This window comes from Scyliorhinus canicula, chromosome 18 (assembly GCF_902713615.1).
Source record: "Scyliorhinus canicula chromosome 18, sScyCan1.1, whole genome shotgun sequence".
Lineage (NCBI taxonomy): Eukaryota > Metazoa > Chordata > Chondrichthyes > Carcharhiniformes > Scyliorhinidae > Scyliorhinus > Scyliorhinus canicula.
The window spans coordinates 111,027,099-111,046,780 of NC_052163.1; the positions used below are offsets into that span (position 1 = coordinate 111,027,099).

Sequence of the window (19,682 nt, forward strand, 5' to 3'; positions counted from 1 at the left end):
GCTACTAAAAGAGGGGGTCATAGAGGCCAGCAACAGCCCTTGGAGGGCTCAAGTATTGGTAGTCTGCTCCGGGGAAAAACAACGAATGGTAGTGGATTATAGCCAGACCATAAACCGCTTTACGCAAATCGATGCTTACCCACTTCCCCTCATAGCTGAAATGGTGACCCAAATTGCCAGTATCGGGTATTCTCCACGGTTGACCTCAAATCGGCCTACCACCAACTCCCTATTCGCTCAGAGGACCGCCCCTACACGGCTTTTGAGGCAGCCGGTCGGCTGTTTCACTTCCTCAGGGTACCCTTTGGTGTTACAAACGGAGTCTCCGTTTTCCAGAGGGCGATGGATCAAATGGTGGACCAGTACGGCTTACGGGCGACCTTCCCGTACTTGGACAACGTCACCATCTGCGGCCATGACCAGCAGGACCACGACGCAAACCTGAGGAAGTTCCTCCAGACTACCCGGGCCCTCAACCTCACGTACAACAAAGAGAAATGCGTGTTCCACACAACCCGGCTCGCCATCCTCGGCTACGTCGTGGAGAACGGGGTCCTAGGCCCGGACCCCGACCGCATGCATCCCCTTAAGGAACTCCCCCTCCCCCGTAGCCTCAAGGCACTCAAACGGTGCTTGGGGCTTTTCTCCTATTACGCCCAGTGGGTCCCCAGATATGTGGACAAAGCCCGGCCACTCATTAAGACCACGGTTTTTCCCCTGACGAATGAGGCCCAGTCGGCTTTCGACCGTATCAAGGCTGACATCATCAAGGCCGCCATGCACGCGGTGGACAAAGCCATTCCCTTCCAAATAGAAAGCGATGCATCAGACGTCGCCCTGGCTGCTACCCTCAACCAAGCGGGCAGACCAGTAGCATTCTTCTCCCGAACCCTCAACGCCTCGGAAATTCGGCACTCTGCAGTCGAGAAGGAGGCACAAGCCATAGTGAAGGCCGTGCGACACTGGAGGCACTAACTAGCCGGTAGGAGGTTCACCCTCATCACCGACCAACGGTCGGTTGCCTTTATGTTCGATAACACACAACGGGGCAAAATAAAGAACGACAAAATTCTGAGGTGGAGAATAGAGCTCTCCACCTATACGTACGATATTAAATATCGCCCGGGGAAGCTCAACGAGTCCCCAGATGCCCTGTCTCGCGGCACGTGCGCCAACGCGCAATTGGACTGCCTGAGATCCATCCACGATGACCTCTGCCACCCGGGGGTCACCCGGCTTGCCCACTTCATCAAGTCCCGCAACCTACCCTACTTCACAGGAGAGGGCAAGGCCATGACTAAGGCATGCCAGATCTGTGCGGAATGCAAACCGCAATTCTATCAACCAGACAGGGCCCGCCTGATAAAGGCCTCTGGGCCCTTTGAGCGACTAAGTGTGGACTTCAAAGGGCCTCTCCCGTCCAACAACCACAACATCTATTTCCTCACCGTCATCGACGAATTCTCCCGCTTCCCTTTTGCTGTCCCCTGCCCCGATACTACCTCGGCCTCCATGATCAAGGCACTGCACAGCATCTTCACACTGTTTGGTTTCCCCGCTTATATTCACAGCGACCGGGGTACATCGTTCATGAGCGATGAGCTGCGTCGGTACCTGCTCAGCAAGGGCATCGCCTCGAGCAGGACGACGAGCTATAACACGCAGGGAAACGGGCAAGTGGAGAGGGAGAACGTGACAGTTTGGAAGGCTGTCCACCTAGCCCTACGGTCAAGGAGTCTCCCTATCGCCCGCTGGCAGGAGGTCCTACCCGATGCCCTGCACTCCATTAGGTCGCTCCTCTGTACGGCCACGAACGAGACCCCTCACAATCGTTTGTTTGTCTTCCCCAGGAAGTCCACCTCTGGGGTCTCACTTCCACCCTGGCTGACGACTCCGGGTCCAGTCCTACTCCGGAGGCACGTGAGGAGCCATAAAACGGATCCAATAGTCGAGAGGGTCCACCTGCTGCACGCAAACCCTCAGTATGCCTACGTCGAGCACCCCGACGGCAGGCAGGATACCGTCTCCCTGTGAGACCTGGCACCCGCTGGCTCTCCCACCGACCCCACCGACTCTCCCACTGACCCCGCCTTTTTCCCCACCAAGCCCCCCTTCTACCGACGCTCCCGGCCTCGCACCGACCGCCGACTTCGACAGCGCCCCCCCATAGTGCCCCCTTCCCCCCAGCCGGCACCGGCACCGACCACCCTAATCACTCCTGATACCCCCCACCCCCTCTCCAAGGCGGGCAAAGGCTCAGTCAACCGTGCTCCCGGATAGACCACCATCGCAACCGACCGCATCCACGGCGCCACCACTGGAGCAGCGAAAGTCAACACGGACTATCAGACCACCACAAAGACTGAACTTATAATTTAAAACACTTCACCCCCGACGGACTATGTGTTTCTTTTAAATAGGGGGTGAATGTGATGATCGGTATTTACCTTTAATACCTTGCCCCTTTAAGAGGCTTGGAACCCTGGGGGACTCCGCCTCTGGCTACGCCCCCTGGAAACAGGATATAAGATGAGACTCCATTTTGCGAGCACACTTCTCTCGGATGCAGTCCTGTTCTCTGTATATTAAAGCCTTTGATTACTGACCTCGCTTTCGCGTCGTAATTGAGAGTGCCTCACTGGGTGACCACTGTGCGGAACACCTTCGCTCAGTCCATAAGCATGACCCCCAACCTTCCTGTCACTTGCCATTTTAACTCAGCACCTTGCTCTCGTGCCCACATGTCTGTCCGTGGCCTGCTTGTTAGATCTACCATGCGGATTTAGCAGCACTTTGCGATCACCAAATCTCAGTAGAAATTTGAGATAAAGCTTCTCAGCTGCGAATAAGAATTTTATTTGTCTCTATTCATTACAATTGAGAGTCATTTAAAGGCTTATTCTCTAATAAGTGCAGCTAACATTGGACTCACAGCGAGGCAGTCTGTAGACAATTCAACTTTCAAACAATCACAGAAATGATTTTCTTGTTTAGGTAAACAGCTCGCAATAACTTCAAAAGTCAAAGTCAGAAAGTGAAATATGAAAGACAGGAAGATAGCAGATAGTAAGTCAAAGTATAGATGATTCATGAAAGAGCGAGAGAGAGAAAAAGAAAGAAAAAGATGGCTGAAAATCCATCACGGTTATATCAAATCATATCAGACTTCAGCCATCTATCTGCACCCCAATGTAATTCTAATTGGTTTGGATTAACATCAAATGTTAATGAGTTTGCTTTGAGGGTTAGTTGTTACTCATTAATGAGCTACATTAACCTAAAATGTATCCTTGTGTGAGCTATGGAATGCAATTCGGCTTCCATATCGCAAGCTGCTTGAACTGGATTCTTCCTCAGGACAATAGCGCCTTTCGGTTCCTGCCCTGTCCTTGGTCACTTTATCTTGAAAATGTATTTGTTAGCTGAACAAGAATGCTGTTTTAATCTATTTGTTTCTGTGTTCTGTTGAAGTTATGTTTTGAAATGCTGAATGTGTGTTTTGAAATGACCTGAGGTTATGAGTGAGTTTTAAAATGGTATTTAATAGACTAGGGGCTTAATGATAAATAGCTATCTTTTGACTGTAGAAATTAGCTGGCTTCTACACTGCTGCAATGCTCCAGTGAAGCCCAGCGCAAGCTGGAGGAACAGCATCTCATCTTCTGATTGGGTATATTACAGCCCTCGGGACTCAACGTTGCGTTTGGTAACTTTAGATTTTGACATTTCTCCACCATCTTAAACACCCTTTCTTTTTTAAATATCCCATACGCGTATTGGCTCAAAGGAAAAAAAGCCCTCCCCTCTCACACCAGGCCATCTGTCTTCTATTCTCAACGTTGCTACTTTTTGTTGCTGTTCCTACTGTTATGGGCCAGAGTTTAGAGAACCCCAAAGTGTATCATGGAGTTCACCTGACCCACAACTTTTACTAGATTGGTTTGTTAGGCGGCAGGTGGCGGAGTTTCCACTGTTGCCGCCAAGGGAAGTTCAGGACAGGGTACTTTCGGGGACGTGGGCCGGTGAAGGGGAGGATCTCGGCAATCTACCAAGTGATACAGGAGGGGGAGGAGGCCTCGGTGGAAGAGCTGGGAGAGGAGATCGATGAGGGGACCTGGGCGGATGCTTTGGGGTGGGTGAATGCCTCCTCCTCTTGCGCGAGGCTTAGTTTAATCCAACTAAAGGTGCTGCATAGGGCGCATATAACTGGACAAGGCTGAGCCGGTTCTTTGGGGGAGAGGACAGGTGTGTCAGGTGCTCGGGGAGCCCGGCAAACCACTCCCACATGTTTTGGGCGTGTCCTGCATTGGAGGGCTTTTGGAGGGGGGTTGCGGGGACTTTGTCAAGGGTGGTTGGCTCCAGGGTGGGGCCGGGCTGGGGGCTCATGATTTTCAGGGTAGCAGCAGAGCCGGGAGTGCAGGAGGCGAAAGAGGCTGATATTCTGGCCTTTGCGTCCCTGGTAGCCCGACGCAGGATTATTTTACAGTGGAGGGATGTGAAACTCCCGAGCACGGAATCCTGGATCAACGACATGGCTGGGTTCATTAAACTAGAGAGGGTCAAGTTTGCCCTAAGGGGGTCGGTGCAAGGGTTCTTCCGGCGGTGGCAGCCGTTTCTAGACTTCCTGGCGGAGCGTTAGGGGGTGGTCAACTTCAGCAGCAACCCGGGGCGGGGGTGGGGTGGGTGGGGGGGGTTACTTGTTTGTTATGGGGGATGAGGGTGTGGTTACATGGCTCCATGTTCGTTATTTTTGTTAATTTATTGCCTTTGTATTGTTGGGGGGGGGGGGGGGATGGGGTGGGGGGGGGGGTGTTACTGTTTTTCTCTTGTTTTGTTGGTTAAAAGTTGTTGAAAATTTGAATAAAAATTATTATTTTTTAAACTTTGACTAAATTGTGGTATGGGGAGCACACGGCCCACTCTACAGGTGTGGTACAGCAGAAATGGAAAAGTATTTCTTAAAGCAAAACAATGTTTATTCTATGAACTCAAATTAACCTTTTTAAAACATTAAGTGAACATCTTAGCAACCATCAAGTCAAATACAACCCCCAAAGAATACAACACTAAGTAATCCTTTAAGCTTTCCTTTTAACATCCATACGACTTTAAAAAAACACCCCCAACAGAAGCACATCAGGTTAATGTCACGACTGAAAACATTTATAATTTTGAATTCATCAAATGATCAAGAGATAGTCTTTTCATGGCAGAGAGATCAACAGTGCACCTGCTCTGTCTGGCTTCAGCTCCAACACTGAAAGCAAAACTAAAACACATCCTGCAGCTTGCTCAAAAACTAAAGTAAAAAGACGACAGACAGCCCAACTCCACCCACACTCTGACACCACTGCAGTAATAAACACCCATTTCTTTTTATAAATTTAGATTACCTAATTATTTTTTCCGATTAAGGGCAATTTAGTGTGGTCAATCCACCTACTCTGCACATTTTTGGGCTGTGGGGGCGAAACCCATGCAGACATGGGGAGAATGTGCAAACTCCACATGGACAGTGACCCAGAGCCGGGATTGAACCTGGGACCTCAGCGCTGTGAGACAGCTGTGCTAACCACTAGGCCACCGTTGTGCCCTAACACCCATTTCTTAAACGTACTCTCACCACAGATATTTATATACACACCCATTTATAAACATCCATTTCTTTTTTTATATAAATTTAGAGTATCCAATTCATTGTTTCCAATTAAGGGGCAATTTAGCGCAGCCAATCCACCTAGCCTGCACATCTTTGGGTTGTGGGGGTGAAACCCATGCAAACACGGGGAGAATGTGCAAACTCCACACGGACAGTGACCCAAAGCCGGGATCGAACCTGGGACCTCGGCGCAGTGAGGCAGCAGTGCTAACCCACTGCACTACTGTGCTGCCCTTGAACACCCATTTCTTCAAGGTACTCTCACATGACACTACATTCTCCCTCCTTTCAGATCTGATGAAGACTCAAAGGACTCAAAACTTTAACTCGGTTTCTCTCCTGATAGATGCTGGCAGATCTGCTGAGTTTTTTCGAGCATCCCCTGTTCCTGATTCAGGGTGTGACGAAGCAATCTGTTCATTTGGAAACAATGGAGGGGTTATGAGGGGTGGTGCTGAGGTAGAGATCGGTGTCATAAGCATAAATGTGGAAACTGACACTGCTTTCAGGTGAAGTTGTCAAAGGGCAGATTGTACATGAGAAATAGGAGGAGTTGTGGTGGTGGTTGGGGGGGGGGGTAAGAAAAGGAGAAAATGTGCTGTGGGAGGCGGGAGGGAGACCGGAGACATAAGTTTTGGATGTTTTATTTTAAATCAATGACCAATCAAGGGGGGTCTCAGCTGAGAATTAGGACCAATGAAACTAAGTAAGGGGCTAAACCCAGATAAGGATTCCCTTAAGAATGTGATCCGTTTGACTGATTAGAGAGAAGTTTAGCCGTCGGAGAATCCTTGAAGCATTCGTGAAAATTATTTTTAAAGAGGCGTTTTGCTCTGTCCGTGTGGAGTTTGCACATTCTCCCCATGTTTGCGCGGGTGTCACACCCAGAACCCAAATATGTGCAGGGTAGGTGGATTGGCCATGCTAAATTGCCCCTTAATTAGAAAAAATGAATTGGGTACTCTTAATGTTTTTAAAAAGGTGTTTTGCTGAAATGACTTTTAATTTGTAAATCTTTTATCTTGAAGTTTTTGCTTTCACTCTTTAGTGTCTCAAGGACATTTCAATGTACACACTGACCCTCTGACAGTGCAGCACTCCCTCAGTACTGACCCACTGACCGTGCAGCACTCCCTCAGTACTGACCCTCTGACAGTGCAGCGCTCCCTCAGTACTGACCCTCTCACAGTGCAGCACTCCCTCAGTACTGACCCTCTGACAGTGCAGCGCTCCCTCAGTACTGACCCTCTGACAGTGCAGCGCTCCCTCAGTACTGACCCACTGACCGTGCAGCACTCCCTCAGTACTGACCCTCTGACAGTGCAGCACTCCCTCAGCACTGACCCTCTGACAGTGCAGCACTCCCTCAGCACTGACCCTCTGACAGTGCAGCACTCCCTCAGTACTGACCCTCTGACAGTGCAGCGCTCCCTCAGTACTGACCCACTGACCGTGCAGCACTCCCTCAGCACTGACCCTCTGACAGTGCAGCACTCCCTCAGCACTGACCCTCTGACAGTGCAGCACTCCCTCAGTACTGACCCTCTGACAGTGCAGCACTCCCTCAGTACTGACCCTCTGACAGTGCAGCACTCCCTCAGTACTGACCCTCTGACAGTGCGGCACTCCCTCAGTAGACCCTCTGACAGTGCAGCACTCCCTCAGTACTGACCCTCTGACAGTGCAGCACTCCCTCAGTACTGACCCTCTGACAGTGCAGCACTCCCTCAGTACTGACCCTCTGACAGTGCAGCACTCCCTCAGTACTGACCCTCTGACAGTGCAGCACTCCCTCAGTACTGACCCTCTGACATTGCAGCACTCCCTCAGTACTGACCCTCTGACAGTGCAGCACTCCCTCAGTACTGACCCTCTGACAGTGCAGCGCTCCCTCAGTACTGACCCTCTCACAGTGCAGCACTCCCTCAGTACTGACCCTCTGACAGTGCAGCGCTCCCTCAGTACTGACCCTCTGACAGTGCAGCGCTCCCTCAGTACTGACCCACTGACCGTGCAGCACTCCCTCAGTACTGACCCTCTGACAGTGCAGCACTCCCTCAGCACTGACCCTCTGACAGTGCAGCACTCCCTCAGCACTGACCCTCTGACAGTGCAGCACTCCCTCAGTACTGACCCTCTGACAGTGCAGCGCTCCCTCAGTACTGACCCACTGACCGTGCAGCACTCCCTCAGCACTGACCCTCTGACAGTGCAGCACTCCCTCAGCACTGACCCTCTGACAGTGCAGCACTCCCTCAGTACTGACCCTCTGACAGTGCAGCACTCCCTCAGTACTGACCCTCTGACAGTGCAGCACTCCCTCAGTACTGACCCTCTGACAGTGCGGCACTCCCTCAGTAGACCCTCTGACAGTGCAGCACTCCCTCAGTACTGACCCTCTGACAGTGCAGCACTCCCTCAGTACTGACCCTCTGACAGTGCAGCACTCCCTCAGTACTGACCCTCTGACAGTGCAGCACTCCCTCAGTACTGACCCTCTGACAGTGCAGCACTCCCTCAGTACTGACCCTCTGACATTGCAGCACTCCCTCAGTACTGACCCTCTGACAGTGCAGCACTCCCTCAGTACTGACCCTCTGACAGTGCAGCACTCCCTCAGTACTGACCCTCTGACAGTGCAGCACTCCCTCAGTACTGACCCTCTGACAGTGCAGCACTCCCTCAGTACTGACCCTCTGACAGTGCAGCACTCCCTCAGTACTGACCCTCTGACAGTGCAGCACTCCCTCAGGATGTCTCTCTTGACAGTTAATCCAAGGCTGTATCTTCTTTCTCGGGCGATTGTAAAGCTTCTGTGTCACTGATGGCAGAGCATTGGGCTCTGTCCAGCGTCCGGGGCTAATATTTCTGCTGTAATCAGCATCACAAAGTGATTCTAATGTCATTATCAGTTTGCAGGAACTTGCTTTGCAGCTGTCACACTGTCTTCATTCCAACCGTCTCTACCCTCAAAATGTGTTTCCTTGTTTGGAAAATGCTTTTGTATTCGAGGCTGTGACAATAAATTATTTCTTTCTTTCTGTGTCTGACAACTTTAGCTGCTCCCCTTTGCCTGGGAAAACCGATCAGCTGGTGCCTGCCACTCGGCCACGTCTGCTGGGTGTTTGTGCAGCAGCTTCTCATGTGTTAATCACTAAATCCTGGGAACGGCGATTGGAACATGTTCTCTCCTCAGTTTGTTTAATCAAACTCTGAACATTCAAAGCAATGTTCAAAATATCTTGGTGAGTGTGTGGAGTGAGGAGGGGCGGGGGGGGGGCGGAGACTTTGTCCCTGATGCACCATCGATTGCACGTGAGGCGAGTGATTTACCAATGTCAGGCTTTAATTAACTAGAGCACAGCCTGGCGATCGTCTACAGTGGAAAGGGACGATCGTCAGGCTTCTGAGCATTTATACCTCGTTGATAGAGGCGTGGTTAACTCAGCCTCTCGGCCAATCGGTCGAGAGGCACATGACCGACCAGGGCCAATGGTAAGCCGATGTTCTGGCCCAATGGCAGACGAGTATGCAGATCATATCATCACAGTCCCTGCATTTACTCCCCTCACCTCCACTCAGCCCTGTCTGGGGGCAGTCAGGTTTCAAACACCCATCGGTACACACGGCAAAGCCATTTGCAACTGCACCTTGGGATTGGGTGTGGGAGGGGGAAACTGCAGATTCGGTCGGTAAACTCAGATTTGGACTGCAGCTTCAACAAGGAACCCAGGGTGTGATCGCTCTGACACTGTCAGGGTCCCAGAAACTCTCTAGCCCAGGGGTGGGCAAACTACGGCCCGCGGGCCGCATGCGGCCCGCCAAAGGTATTTCTGCGGCCCACCAAGTCATTAAAAAAAAAAAAAAATTTTGTTTAAAAAATTTTATTTTTTTTTAAAAAAATTTTTTTTTAAAAGGTTAATGGGGGGGGGGGGCTGTTGGGTTACTTACTGGTATAGGGTGGATACGTTGACTTGAGTAGGGTGATCATTGCTCGGCACAACGTCGAGGGCCGAAGGGCCTGTTCTGTGCTGTACTGTTCTATGTTCTATATGAGGCGCCCAGAATCATAACCGGGTGAAGTAATTATTTTACTTAATATACTATGCGGCCCTTTGTGAATTGTGAATTTCTGAATGTGGCCCTTGCACGGAAAAGTTTGCCCACCCCTGCTCTAGCCAGTTCCCCAAATCCCATTTTTCTTTTAAGTACCCAATTCATTTCCCCATTCATTCCCCCCCCCATCCCTCATTTAAGGCACAATTTAGCGTGGCCAATTCACCGCCCCTGCACATCGTTTGGGTTGTGGGGGTGAGACCCACACAGACACGGAGAGAATGTCCAAATCCCTTTTTTTTTTTTGCCAGATCTGTAGCTCCAGTCCCAGAAGCTTAGAGCATAGCGTAGAAGCCATAAAGTTCAGATGGAGGCCATTTGGCCCATTGAATCTGCACGGGACCTCTGAAAGAACACCCCATCTAGGCCTACTCCCCTGCCCTATCCCAGTAACCCCATCTAACCCTTGGACACTAAGGGGAAATTTAGCACGGCCAATCCACCCAACCTGCTCATTTTTGGACTGTGGGAGGAAACGGGAGCACCCGGAGGAAACCCACGCAGAAATGAGCAAACTTCACACAGTCACTCAAGGTCAGAATCAAACCCGGGTCCCTGGCACTGTGACCACAGTGCTAACTACTGTGCCATGGTGCCACCCCTAATATAGGGGTCAGTGTTAGCTTATCTATAAGGAGCAGATGGTGACACATTGCATCTGTTAAGTTGGGCGATTCCAGTAGTGTTTACGTTGGCAGCCGATTTGAACTGATATTAACAGAGGAGCCTGTGGCTGCACTGGGGACAGGGAGGATTGGGGGCTCTGCAAAGGGTGACAAACAAATTGTCCCCCACATGATCATCGTCTTTGCTGCATTCAGAGTCCAACTGAACTCCAGGTTTAATGTCCACATCAACAGATCTCCAGTGTTCGGTGTGGAGGATACCCCACAACAGGGAAGAATTGGATTCGCACAAAACACCTTCCAGTTTTCACTTTTATTTCAAAGATTAAGAAAAGAATCTTAATCATAAAACTTAATATCATCAAATATCACACACAAAGATGGAGAGAGAGATAGGGATGGGAGCAAGGAGAGCGAAAGAAACAGGGAGGGTGGTAGACAGGGAGAGAGCCAGGGACAGGGGGGGGGGAGAGCCGGGGGGGGCAGCAAGGTCCCGGGGGGGGGGGGGGGGGGGGGGGGGGGGAAGAAACAGGGACGGGGGGGGGAGAGACAGGGATTGGGGGGGGGAAGAGAGACGGGGGGGGACAGGGAGGGGGGGGGAAGAGGGGAAAGGAGAGGGGTAGGAGACGGGGAGGGGCGGAAAAGACAGGGAGCGGGGGAAGACAGGGAGCGGGGGAAGACAGGGAGCGGGGGAAGACAGGGAGCGGGGGAAGACAGGGAGCGGGGGAAGACAGGGAGCGGGGGAAAGACGGGGAGCGGGGGAAAGACGGGGGGGGAGACAGGGGGAGATATGGAGCGGGGGGCAGATCAGGGAGAGAGAGACGGCACACAGGAGGGGGAGGAGACAGGACAGGGAGGGGGGGGGGGGTGAACCAAAGACAGACCCTTCACCATAATTTGTCTCCCTGGTCCCCAATCAGTTTTATTGAATTATTTGTGGATTGAGTTCTAGATGGTAAAACAGGAGAATCTTTGAATTCTTCCATCAGCATCTCAAATATTGAACAATTGAAGAGGCATCTTGACCATAACCAACAGACAACACAGGCTCGGCATCACTGCAGCACACACATACAAAATGGTCATCCGAGACAGAGTCCACATCAACAGTGGTAGTCAGCACCTACAGTGTCGAGGCTGCCCGCCCGCAGTGTCGAGGCTGCCCGCCCGCAGTGTCCAGGCTGCCCGCCCGCAGTCGAGGCTGCCCGCCCGCAGTGTCGAGGCTGCCCGCCCGCAGTGTCGAGGCTGCCCGCCCGCAGTGTCGAGGCTGTCCACTCGCAGTGTCGAGGCTGCCCGCCCGCAGTGTCGAGGCTGCCCGCCCGCAGTGTTGAGGCTGCCCGCCCAGTGTCGCTGCCCGCCCGCAGTGTCGAGGCTGTCCACTCGCAGTGTCGAGGCTGCCCGCCCGCAGTGTCGAGGCTGCCCGCCCGCAGTGTCGAGGCTGCCCGCCCGCAGTGTCGAGGCTGCCCGCCCGCAGTGTCGAGGCTGCCCGCCCGCAGTGTCGAGGCTGCCCGCCCGCAGTGTCGAGGCTGCCCGCCCGCAGTGTCCAGGCTGCCCGCCCGCAGTGTCCAGGCTGCCCGCCCGCAGTGTTGAGGCTATATTCAGTTCCATGGATTACAGGCGGTGTCTCGTTTCTTTACATTTTCCCACGCAAGGCTGTTGAAGGTGGTCTCTCTTCCCGATGCATTCCCAAGTCAGTCTACCCTTTCCCCACTAAATCGCCAAGCACCCTCGCTCGCTCCCTTGCCACATCCCCACACACTCCCCAACCCACAATCTCCAGCACCAACCCAACCAATTTAGGTGATGGGTTCACGGCCTGCAATCTGATATTTAGACATGACACAAAAGACACGCAGCACGGTGGCGCAGTGGGTTAGCCCTGCTGCCTCACGGCGCTGAGGTCCCAGGTTCGATCCCGGCTCTGGGTCACTGTCCGTGTGGAGTTTGCACATTCTCCCCGTGTTTACGTGGGTTTCGCCCCCGCAACCCAAAAGATGTGCAGGGTAGGTGGATTGGCCACGCTAAATTGCCCCTTAATTGGAAAAAATGAATTGGGCACTCGAAATTTATTTTAAAAAATAACACAAGAGACACAGAGACTGTACAGCAGCAACCAAGACAGAATCATCCCCTTTTTAGCCTGCATGTGTGTGCGTGCGCTGTACAGATGTACAGGAGCTGAAACTTTAACTCAAATACCGGCCATATTGTCCCAAAAGTCATAATTATCTCCACCTGTTCATCTTTTGTCTTTACAAAACGTCCTGCACACGTCACCAATATTAACAGTTAGTTTTCAAGCTCAGTTGACTTGTGTATCTTGGCTGCTGATGTTGTGATTATTATTCTGACTGCAGGAAGCAACATGCCCAGTAAAGCAGCAGCAGATAGAGGGGGAGCTGGTCATGAGAGGGAGAAATCTCAACCGCCCATCCCCACTTCCTCTGAACACCTGAACTCCAGTCTGTAGTAAAACTCTGCTGCTCGGAAACATCCATTTCCCAATTGAAACCTCCAGATATCTTTGGAGTTCAGCGTGATATTCAAATCATATCAAACGCAACCTGTGAGCAGGAGAAACATACAGAGCTTAATATAGGCAGGAAGAATAGTGACATTAACAATAATAATAGAAACGAGACTGATAGCAACCCTGTTTCCAAATCCCTCCATGACTTCACCTCTATCCTCTCTCCGTAACCTCCTTCAACCCCTACAATCCTCGCATCTGGGTCACTGTCTGTGTGGAGTTTGCACATTCTCCCAGTGTTTGCATGGGTTTTGCCCCCACAACCCAAAGATGTGCAGGCTAGGTGGATTGGCCACGCTAAATTGCCCCTTAATTGGAAAAAATGAATTGGGTACTCTAAATTTATTTTTTTAAATATCTGTGTAATTCTCCCAGTCCCTGTATCTTGGGTATGTCTGTGTTATTCTCCCAGTCCCTGTATCTCGGGTGAAGTCACACGGGATCAGGGGTGGGCTGGCAAAGTGGATACTGAACTGGCTAGGTCATAAAAGGCAGAGAGTAGCAATGGAAGGCTGCTTTTCTAATTGGAGGGCTGTGACTAGTGGTGTTCCACAGGGATCAGTGCTGGGACCTTTGCTGTTCGTAGTATATATAAATGATTTGGAGGAAAATGTAACTGGTCTGATTAGTAAGTTTGCAGACGACACAAAGGCTGGTGGAATTGCGGATAGCAATGAGGACTGTCAGAGGATACAGCAGGATTTAGATCAGGGGTGGGCAAACTTTTCCGTGCAAGGGCCACATTCAGAAATTCACAATTCACAAAGGGCCGCATAGTATATTAAGTAAAATAATTACTTCACCCGGTTATGATTCTGGGTGCCTCATATAGAACATAGAACAGTACAGCACAGAACAGGCCCTTCGGCCCTTGACGTTGTGCCGAGCAATGATCACCCTACTCAAGTCAACGTATCCACCCTATACCAGTAAGTAACCCAACAGCACCCCCCCATTAACCTTAATAAAAAAAAAAAAATTTTTTTAAAAAAAATTTTTTTTTTTTTTTAATGACTTGGTGGGCCGCAGAAATACCTTTGGCGGGCCGCATGCGGCCCGCGGGCCGTAGTTTGCCCACCCCTGATTTAGATCGTTTGGAGACTTGAGCGGAGAGATGGCAGCTGGAGTTTAATCCGGACAAATGTAAGGTAATGCATTTCTGTGAGGTCTAATGCAGGGAGGGAATATACAGTGAATTGTCGAACCCTCAAGAGTATTGAAAGTCAGAGAGATCTAGGTGTACAGGTCCACAGGTCACTGAAAGGGGCAACACAGGTGGAGAAGGTAGTCAAGAAGGCATACGGCATGCTTGCCTTCATTGGCTGGGGCATTGAGTATAAGAATTAGCAAGTCACATTGCAGCTGTATAGAACCTTAGTTAGAACACACTTGGAGTATAGCATTCAATTTAGGTCGCCACACTACCAGAAGGATGTGGAGGCTTTAGAGAGGGTGCAGAAGAGATTTACCAGGATGTTGCCTGGTATGGAGGGCATTAGCTATGAGGAGCGGTTGAGGTCGGGTATGTGTGCGATTCTCCCAGTCCCAGAGGCCACACTTGTAAGCCCATTATTCCATTGCTTGAAAAATGCTAAACGGAGAACGATCCTGTCTGGTAACACTTGTCCCGGCTCTCACACTAACAGCATCTATCCTTTCCAATCAGTCTCTAATCCAAAGACTGACACTTACAGCCGAATTCAGTGTCTCCTCTGGATGATCTGTTTCAGACGAACTTCACTCTCAGCTGCTACAATGGGAACATCACTCTCAATGTGATAATTAATCAGATGAGTGATGTTTTCAAACAGTAAATCCTTCGTCCGAACCTGGAAAGAAGGAGCAGAGATTAGATTAGATTAGATTAGAATGAGATTTATTGTCACGTGTACCCAGGTACAGAGAAAAGTATTGTTCTGCGTACAGTCCAGGCAGATCACTCCATATATGAAAACATAGGACATACAATAAATACACAATGTAAATACATAGACATAGGGTGAAGCATGCAGAGTGTAGTGCTACACAGTAGAGAAGATGCGTAGAGAGATCAGATCAGTCCATAAGAAGGTCATTTAGGAGTCTGGGAACAGCAGGGAAGAAGCTGTTTTTGAATCTGTTAGTCCATGTTCTCAGACTTTTGTATCTCCTGCCCAATGGAAGAGATTGGAAGAGAGAATAACCCGGGTGAGAGGGGTCATTGATTACGCTGCCCGCTTTCCCAGGCAGCGGGAGGTGCAGATAGAGTCAATGGATGGGAGGCGAGTTCACGTGATGGACTGGGCTGTGTTCACAACTCTCTGCAGTTTCTTACGGTTCCATCGGGATCAGTGCTGGGACCTTTGCTGTTCATAGTATATATAAATGATTTGGAGGAAAATGTAACTGGTCTGATTAGTAAGTTTGCAGAAGACACAAAGGTTGGTGGAATTGCAGATAGCGATGAGAACTGTCAGAGGATACAGCAGGATTTAGATCATTTGGAGACTTGTGCGGAGAGATGGCAGATGGAGTTTAATCCAGACAAATGTGAGGTAATGCATTTTGGAAGGTATAATGCAGGTAGGGAATATACAGCGAATGGTAGAACCCTCAAGAGTATTGAAAGTCAGATAGATCTAGGTGTACAGGTCCACAGGTAACTGAAAGGGGCAACACAGGTGGAGAAGGTAGTCAAGAAGGCATACGACATGCTTGCCTTTATTGGCTGGGGCATTGAGTATAAGAATTGGCAAGTCATGTTGCAGCTGTATGGAACCTTAGTTTGGCCACACTCGGAGTATAGTGTTCAATTCTGGTCGCCACACTACCAGAAGGATGTGGAAGCTTTAGAGAGGGTGCAGAAGAGATTTACCAGGATGTTGGAAAATCTCAGCAAGTCTGGCAGCATCTGTAGGGAGAGAAAAGAGCTAACGTTTCGAGTCCGATGATTCTTTGTCAAAGCTCTGACAGTCATCGACAGAGCTTTGACAAAGAGTCATCGGACTCGAAACGTTAGCTCTTTTCTCTCCGTACAGATGCTGCCAGACTTGCTGAGATTTTCCAGCATTTTCTCTTTTGTTTCAGATTCCAGCATCCGCAGTAATTTGCTTTTACCAGGATGTTGCCTGGTATGGAGGGCATTAGCTATGAGGAGAGGTTGAATAAACTCGGTTTGTTCTCACTGGAACGACAGAGGTTGAGGGGCGACCTGATAGAGGTCTAAAAGATTATGAGGGGCACAGACAGAGTGGATAGTCAGAGACTTTTTCCCAGGTTGAAGGGGTCAATTACTGGGGACATAGGTTTAAGGTGCGAGGGGCAAGGTTTAGAGATGTACGAGGCAAGATCTTTTTACACAGAGGGTAGTGGGTGCCTGGAACTCGCTGCCAGAGGAGGTGGTGGAAGCAGGGACGATAGTGACATTTAAGGGGCACCTTGACGAATACATGAATAGGATGAGAATAGAGGGATATGGACCCCGGAAGTGTAGAAGATTTTAGTTTAGACGGACAGCATGGTCGGCACAGCCTTGGAGGGCCGAAGGGCCTGTTCCTGTGCTGTACTTTTCTTTGCTCTTTATTGGGCCGAGCAGTTGCCATACCAGGCTGTGATGCAGCCAGATAGGATGCTTTAATTGTACATCAGTAATAATTGGTAAGAGCCAATGTGGACAGGCCAAATTTCCTTAGATTCCTGAGGAAACATAGGTGATGTTGTGCTTTCTTCGTCATAGCATCAATCTGGGTGGACCAGGACAGATTGTTGGTGATGTGCACACCTAAGAATTTGAAGCTGTCAACCATCTCCACCTCAGCCCCATTGATGCAGACAGGGGTGTGTACGATACTTTGCTTCCTGAAGTCGATGACCTGCTGTTTAGTTTTGCTGACATTGAGGGAGAGATTGTTGTCGTTACACCATTCCACTGGGTTCTCAATCTCCTTCCTGTACTCTATGACTCATCGCTGTTTGAGATCTGACCTATCATGTCATCAGCAACCTTGTAGATGGAGTTGGAGCCACATTTTACCATACAGTCATGTGTGTACAGGGAGTATAGGGGGCTAAGTGCGCAGCCTTGCGGGGCCCCCAGTTTTGAGGACTAATGTGGAGGAGGTGTCATTGTTTATACCTACTGATTGTGAACTCTATATATGTAGTTAATAAGAAATTGCTGTTACCATATATAAAAAACTACAAAGATCGGGCGGCACAATGGTGCAGTGGTTAGCATTGCTGCCTCACGGAACCGAGGGCCTGGGCTCGATCCCCCACAACCCAAAGAAGTGCAGATTAGGTGGATTAGCCACACTAAATTGCTCCTTAATTGGATAAAAAATAATTGGGTACTCTAAATTTATATTTAAAAAAACATTTTTGTTAACTACAACGGTTTCCTTAATAGACACATTCTGTAAGCAACACCATTCCAATATGGTGACAGCTGGAGATAAAAAAAACCCTCAACCTTACAACAATGCTGAAGAACTAAGAAAGATAAACTGCTGGATTCTCTGTTTGAGAGACTGTGGGACTGGATTCCCCGGTTTTGCGGTAATGTCAGGAGGATGCGTCCGGCCTAATGATCAAACGTCGGCGGGGCCGCCGCACCAATGCTCCGCCTGATTGGGGGAAGGGGCTAGCAGCTGCGCCACGTAAAGCCCCCAGCTTTACCTGCCAAAACGGACGCAGAATGGCCGGTTCCATGGCCGTGCATTCGCAGGGCGGCGGTCTGCAGAGGCTGCGCCGCACAACCTGGCGCCGGCCACGTGCAGACCCAGCCTGCCAAAAACTGCCCCCCTGTAACCCCCCCTCGCCACCTCCGGACCACCCCCCACCAGTTCCCAAAGCCCCCCCCCCCCCCCCCCCCCCCCCCCCCCCCCGCCCACGGTGGCTCTGGACACAGTCCGCAGCTGCCACGGCAAGTTTACGAAAATTGAGAGGACACACAACCGACGCCGTCAGGAATTCGGCCCATTGGGGGCGGAGCACCTGGGGAGGGCCTCAGCTGCGTTCTGAGGCCGTCCCAACGGCATGCAAATGTTTTTGAGGGGGCGGAGCATCAGAAAAAAGGTGCCACTCCCGATTTCAGTGCAAAAATGGATTCTCCGGCTGATTGCCGAACGCGATTTCGGCATCGGCAATCGGAGAATCACGCCCTGTGTTCTCCCAGCAGAGCTGAATTGCACCAGTTTTACGATCCCCTTGCAGTCGTAAAGTGGGATGCAATTCCATTTTCCACGCCATGCGTAGAATAAGAAGGATTCTTCAACATGGGTTCTTATTATATAGGAGAAATTCTTAAATTCCACTCAGAGAATGACCTCGTCGGTAGTTTCAAACCCAATGCTCGCACCCACATATCAAGACTATTCTGCTAAACCTTTTCAAATTCTGCATAAGTCTGTCCCCAGCTGCCTCCTTAAAGTATGCCTTTCTACTTCAGGAACAGATTCATATGCATCCAGAATAGCCTTTTTTAACCACATCATAATCCTTCGATTCCTGCTCTGACACGGAAGCATAAACTTCCTGTGAACCAGGGCCGGTTTTAAGCCTATTTGACCAATTTCATCAAATTGGGCCCCGCACCTTAAGGGGGCCCCGCGCCAGCGACGACAGAGTTACCATTTGAAGTCTTTTCTGGATTCTAAGAGGAACTATAGGGTAGTTTGTACTTTTGGGGAACGCACCGCATTACCGTCGACAAATCCTTCAGCCCTGCGCCGCCAAATCCTTCCGCCCGGGTAAGTAAGTTTCAAAATTTTAGTATATCAAGCATTTAATGTTTTATTTTGGTTAAAGACGAGCATACTACACGAAATATAAACATACATAAATTTTTACTTTTGTAGAGTAGGGGCCCCGCCATCACTTTTCTAATTGGGCCCGCAATTCCTAGCACCTAGGCCCTGCTGTGAACGCCCTGTCAATTTACTCTGCAGGGTTAATGTCCACTTTGCCCTTGGCCAGGTTGCTCTTTTCTCAAAAGCCATAAAAAATATTTCTACTGCCTTCTCATCGAATTTTGGGAGGGCCTGTATACATTTAAACGTATCGCCGCTGGGTTCTAGGATTGAGCAGCTCTCTACTTTATGGCACCTTCCCACTCATTCCCAGTGCCTTAACCAGGAGGTTTTCTCTACCTCCAACTTCCATATTTCCATCTCCATTTCCCTTTCTTTTTCCTTGTGCTTCATCTCCATTCCTTTTTCTCTCCGCCTCAGCTCTATTTCCCTCTGCTACATCTCCATTTCTATTATTTTAAATTCCCTTTCGTGCTGTCACTGCAACCAAACTCTCCCCGGCTCAACGTCCCCACCAGAAAATATGCCTGACGCTACACTACTTCGTGGGCTCACCTGTGTTCCTGGCGCCTCTTCCAAATTTAAATGTTGAGCAATCGCTTGCACTATCTCCACCTTCTTAGCTCAAGCTGATACCTCTATTTCCAACGCACCTACCAATTCGACAAGCTTGTCTTTCCGAAGGTCGTTTAAATGAACCAGAGATAGGTCTTCCACCTCAAGAAAACACTGAGCAGCTTCCAGAGCCATCATGTTATATCACTGTAAGCCTGGTGTCTCTTTTTAAGTTATACTGCAAGCCAGACTTTTCCATCACTGTTCCAAAGAACCCTGAACTAAGCCCCAAATTATGTTGCCCCATCTTGGGCAAGTATGCGGTCAATTCCAGGCCCACATGCCTCGGAGTCCCAACACACGGCAGACAGACACAGAGTGGGGGGGGGGGGGGGGAAACGTAAATG

General features: G+C 50.1%; 1 protein-coding gene across 2 annotated transcripts in view; it reads right to left on the reverse strand.

Annotated features, from left to right (window-relative positions):
* Positions 1-12,450: 12,450 nt before the first annotated feature.
* shc2 (SHC (Src homology 2 domain containing) transforming protein 2) overlaps positions 12,451-19,682 on the reverse strand; it is a 33,326-nt gene continuing 26,094 nt past the window's right edge. For both annotated transcript variants that reach the window (XM_038777843.1, XM_038777844.1), the window contains exons 11-12: positions 14,624-14,760; positions 12,451-12,965 (exon numbers count right to left, since the gene is read on the reverse strand). In XM_038777843.1, coding sequence (XP_038633771.1) covers positions 14,632-14,760 — 129 coding nt within the window. In that variant the 3' untranslated portion in view covers positions 12,451-12,965; positions 14,624-14,631. The remainder of the gene's footprint in view (positions 12,966-14,623; positions 14,761-19,682) is intronic.